The 5,500-nt window shown below is 38.4% G+C and overlaps 1 protein-coding gene across 1 annotated transcript; it reads left to right on the forward strand.

Annotated features, from left to right (window-relative positions):
* Positions 1-527: 527 nt before the first annotated feature.
* LOC128134234 (uncharacterized) lies at positions 528-4,089 on the forward strand. Its single transcript, XM_052771743.1, has 2 exons — positions 528-1,057; positions 1,447-4,089. The coding sequence occupies exon 2, from the start codon at positions 2,755-2,757 to the stop codon at positions 3,970-3,972; it is 1,218 nt and encodes a 405-aa protein (XP_052627703.1). The 5' UTR covers positions 528-1,057; positions 1,447-2,754; the 3' UTR covers positions 3,973-4,089.
* Positions 4,090-5,500: the final 1,411 nt, after the last annotated feature.

Genomic DNA, 5,500 nt, shown 5'->3' on the forward strand with positions numbered 1-5,500 from the left:
ACCAATTTGTAGAATATGTCACAAGGTTTCCGTACATATAAAGAACGTTGAAATCCGAGTTATAACGAAGAAGTTATGACCCGTCGAAGTTTCGCGTCGGAACCGGCACGGCGCCGGGAAGCGTAAATAGTAAATTTATGATATATAGAGATTTAGCCTTAGCGCTCTAAACAAAAGTCGTAGAATATGTTAAACTAAGAACATCGATAAAAAGAACGCCCAAATCTGACTTCGTATGAAGAAGTTATGATTTTTCGAAGTTTCGGATTAGCGGTGTACAACCCGAAATTCGAATTTTAGATCGATTGATTTTTAGCCGACACAACCTAAACAAGAATCGAAGATCTCGTTATTAGTAGCGTAACGATAAAAATACAGACGAAAATGGACATCGAATAAAGAAGTTATGAGATTTTAACGGACCAATCCTGTCCTGGCCTGTTAAAAATATAACTTTAAAAATAAAGTCAAAATTAACCAACGGAGTCTAAACGAAAGTTGTAGAGTATGTCTCCACCTACGCGTGGATATAAATAACGTCAAAAACGGAGTTCGTATGAGCGAGTTACAAATTATAGTAGTATATTTACGTATTAAAATAAAGTATAAATCATGTATACGTACACATATATATACATATGTATATATCATTAGAAAGGTATCGACGATGCGGTTATTATAAAACTAATGTTGAGTTCTTTCGACATTAGTTTAGTACAAAGATCATTAAATCCATTTAAAATAGTATTATAGAGGGGTGTTTAGTTGTTTATATAACTAAAAGGTCATTAAGTAATTATGGAGGGTAGTTTTTGAAAATTCAATTAGTATAAATAAGAGCCTTGGGCTCTCATATTTCTTGCACCATTCTCTTGATTCAAGAGTCTTTCTCTCCTTATCCCCCGAGCATTTCGGTCCCTCGTGATTCGACTTCTCTTTCTGTAGTTTTAGTATAGTAAGGTGAGCGCTGAAGCGCTGCACGAATCTTTCTTAGAAAGATTCAGCGACGAAGTTCTGCCCCTGCAGAGCCCGACTCCTAGCTAAAATCCCCTTGAAAGTAAGTTATGTTTACCCTATTTTAAATATAGTTTATATTTAAAATTAGTATTGTTATTATAAATTTATAATAAATATTTGGGCTATTATTATGACTTATATAAGTGTCGTTATAATATCTTTTAACTACTCGCGGTACGGGGAATCTGGTTTAAAAGGCCGCATAGGGTTGTTGGATTTCAGAAGTGCTATACGCCAAAATGGTCCTGCCCTCCGGTGTTTTATGTCTGGCCCCTGTCTGTACATAGTAGTTGGAAAGTATTGTTTAAACGCTTATATAATAATAATAATAATAATAATAATAATAATAATAATAATAATAATAATAATAATAAGACTAATAATTAGTCACGGTAATATTAGACTAAAATCTAGTGGTGATAATACTAGGTTTCGTCAAAGGAAATTATTTTAAAGTAAACGAAGCGCTGTCCAAGTACCGAGTCACCACCTTCTCAGGTGAGTGCATAGTTACTTTCAGCTTACACATAGATATGAAGTATTTTATACGTGCTGTGTGTGTATATTATCTGTATACTTGCTATCTATGCTGGATGAACGTTTTATACATGTTTTCAATGATTTAAACTGTATATGTATTTTATATCTACAAAATGTGTTGGGTAAAACATGGGTAGATGTATTAGTTGTTGTGTGATAAAATGAAATAATGAGATGCCTCGTTATAGATGTTCTTGATGATCTAGTCATCTAGCAGAGTATAGATGACGACCACAGACTATTCTAGACAGTCCAGTGGAACACTAACAGGCTCGCAACCTGTAGGTGTTTATTCGAACTTTGTGTTTAACCGAACTGTGTGTTTATTCGAACTGTGTGTTTATTCGAACTGTGTGAACTGTGTGCTCACCAGATATACTCCATCCCAATGATAGTCCTTTGACTAGGTCCCTTGTGTTAGATGTTTTAGGGACGTAATGTGAGGATAACGGGAATGGGTAATTGGGTTGATTGTTTGATGTTTAAAAATAATAATTATATTATTGTGGGTTGAAAACCCTATGTGCTCACCAGGTTTCCCAACCTGACCCACTCAGTTTATTTTTATCACAGGTGTTGATATGAAGTCACAATACATTGAGAGATTTAAAGAGATGTAGATCACTAGTGTAAATAATTGTAAGTTCTGTTTATGCTTATGTTTCTGTATTAACGATGACATCCCAAACGTTTTAAAATGAAATAAATACGTTTCATCGAAAATGTTTTAATAACGTATTTACCATGTTTTTCTGGGAACAAATTCCGCAACATTTTTATAAAATGAAGTACTCTGATTTTTATAAAGCATAAACAAAATCGGTCTTTTCTGGCCGTGAAAATGGGGATGTCACAGTTGGTATCAGAGCATTAGTTTTAGCGAACTAGGAATATGGATTTATTTCTAGACTTAAACTTAGAATGCTAAGCGATGATTGTGAGGTGTGAGCACTAGCTTATTTTAGGAATTGTGCCTAAAATGCTTTTATGTGCTAAATACTTGTGCCTGATATGCTGTTAGTTGTTCGGATCTATGGTCTGTTGCCGACCGGATCTGGAAACCTTATGTGTTTAGGATTCTAAACGTACGACTACGATATTAGAACTAGCATATAAACGTTTCGGAGTGATAAGGATGATTTAACCGTCAATCCTAAGTAAAGATCTGGATTCACCTTATTCGGTGTATAGATCAAGATGGCAAGAACCCGTAGTGGAAACGTGAATGCAAATGGGAACGGACACCAACCCCCCGTGATCGAGCAAATACCAGTTGTGGAAGCCGCTGTCGGACCAATAACGATGGCCGGAGTGCAAGCGATGATCCAGGCAATGTTGGATCGTCAAATGGAGGAAACTAGACGTTTGCTCCAGCAAAATCGTGAGGAAGCCACTATTCAGATCGAACAGCCTGAGTTGAACGAAGGGCAGACTGAGGAAGGAAACTACAGTGGGACTGTTGGTCAAGTCAACCCACCAATAGTTCGACAAAACAACCAAGATGACAAAGTCGAGAGGAATGGATGCAAGTACAAGGATTTTCTGACTTGCAAGCCATCGACTTTCACTGGAAAGGAGGATCCGATCGGGGTCATGGATTGGATCTCGGAGATGGAGTTAGCCTTCATGACATGCGGTTGCAGAGGGAAGCTACAGACCACATTTGCAGTGCGTCAGTTTCGAGGAAGTGTTGTACGTTGGTGGAATACCTTGGGGAAGACTCTGAGCCCTAATGAGCCCCTGCAACTGACATGGGCAGAATTTTTGGTGCAATTCAAACGAAAGTACTGCTCAGCTCAAAACCTGCTTGAGCTAGAGAACCAGTTTCTAACCCTGAAGAAGGGAAGCATGTCAATCAATGAATACACGAACAACTTCACAGAAAAGATGGAGTTTGCCTTGCGTCTTGTTCCGGATGAGCTGACGAAAATTGACAAGTACGCAAAGGGACTTCCATGGGAGTACGCGGTGCCAGTGCGTCAGGCTCCTACTCTGGAGGCAGCTATCTGGGCTGCCAAGTCTGTGGAAGATATGATTAAGGGAAGAGCTGCCAACAAGATTGAGGTTGGCGAAAAGAGGAAGTTTGAGGAATCTACGAGGCCCAATAAGAAGATCAAGTCTGGTTCAAAGGAGTCTAGCGGAGGAGGAAACAAAGTGAAATGGTGCGAGAAGTGCAAAAAGAATCACTTTGGGAAATGTAGCGAAGAAGTGACTTGCTACAAGTGTGGGAAGACCAGACATTACGCCAACGAGTGCAAAAGGGTGTGTTATGAATGCCGTGAAGAAGGGCATGTTGCTAAGGATTGCCCGAAAAAGAAAGAGGCGGAAAAACCAAACATTCCGCCAAAACCGAAGGCAAGAGCATTCCATATGATCCTAGACGAAGCAGATGACAATGCGAGGATTCAGGAATGACGGCTTGACATCCAAGGATCGAGTTATAATGTAGCCATAGAATCATATGATTTAGCCTGTTAGAGGCATAGTCTAGGGTGAACTTGAACACCTATGTAATCGTTTCAAGAAATAATATGAAACCTTTGTTTTGTTATCTGATGTGTTAAGTTGTTTTTTTTTCGTGTATGGTGACTTGGAGAGACTGCGGGACAATACTTGAGACGAGTATGAGTAGGTGTGAATGGTAGTAGAGGCCTATACTACCGGAAGCACAGGACTCACACTTGGATCAGGGAAAGTCACAAGGTTACCAAGAAGCTAGTAACTGATTCTGTTTTTTTTTTCAAGTATGTCATTACCATCGTTTCGATAATGACTAAAAAGATTGTTGATTTCCGACCCTAGTGGTCATACCGAATTGAGTCTGACTCCGATGAGTATGTTGCGTGGTTCAGAGAACCAAGTTTGATGTAGCGTCCGACTTAAACCAAACGATTGAAATCAAAGCAATCAATAGAAGTATCGCGTTCGTTGTTAAAGAAGTTGGTAGCCAGAAACGCTACATGTTAAAGTGTGATTATATCACATTAGAACATGAAGGAAGGCATAGTCTATTTTAGAATTTAACTCTAAGAGACCTAAGTCTAAATGTGCATCACATGATGATAGGTCATAATTTGAAGTCTAGCCCGAGGTAGAGAGCAGGTGCACGATCGAGTACTGCTTACAGTCAATGAGTCTAAGAGATAGACTTGAAGGAATATAGAAGTTATAATTATTAACTAGGATGAAAAGATGACGTATGGAGTCATTATACGAGCCCTGTTTCGTTGATGATTCCGGGACGTAATCATCCTAAGGGGGAGATAATTGTAACGCCCGCAGATCCGGGCTAGTCAATTTAGAGGCTATAGGGGTCGAAAACGACTTTTTGACAAAAAGATTATTTAGAATAAATAATCTTAACCAATTTGTAGAATATGTCACAAGGTTTCCGTACATATAAAGAACGCTGAAATCCGAGTTATAACGAAGAAGTTATGACCCGTCGAAGTTTCGCGTCGGAACCGGCACGGCGCCGGGAAGCGTAAATAGTAAATTTATGATATATAGAGATTTAGCCTTAGCGCTCTAAACAAAAGTCATATAATATGTTAAACTAAGAACATCGATAAAAAGAACGCCCAAATCTGACTTCGTATGAAGAAGTTATGATTTTTCGAAGTTTCGGATTAGCGGTGTACAACCCTGACATTCGAATTTTAGATCGATTGATTTTTAGCCGACACAACCTAAACAAGAATCGAAGATCTCGTTATTAGTAGCGTAACGATAAAAATACAGACAAAAATGGACATCGAATAAATAAGTTATGAGATTTTAACGGACCAATCCTGTCCTGGCCTGTTAAAAATATAACTTTAAAAATAAAGTCAAAATTAACCAACGGAGTCTAAACGAAAGTTGTAGAGTATGTCTCCACCTACGCGTGGATATAAATAACGTCAAAAACGGAGTTCGTATGAGCGAGTTACAAATTATAGTA

The sequence above is a fragment of the Lactuca sativa genome, chromosome 5 (genome assembly GCF_002870075.4).
Source record: "Lactuca sativa cultivar Salinas chromosome 5, Lsat_Salinas_v11, whole genome shotgun sequence".
Lineage (NCBI taxonomy): Eukaryota > Viridiplantae > Streptophyta > Magnoliopsida > Asterales > Asteraceae > Lactuca > Lactuca sativa.

What these genes read in the sequence shown, in the direction of transcription:
- LOC128134234 (XM_052771743.1), top strand. Translation starts at nt 2,755, where the DNA reads ATGGCAAGAACCCGTAGTGGAAACGTGAATGCAAATGGGAACGGACAC.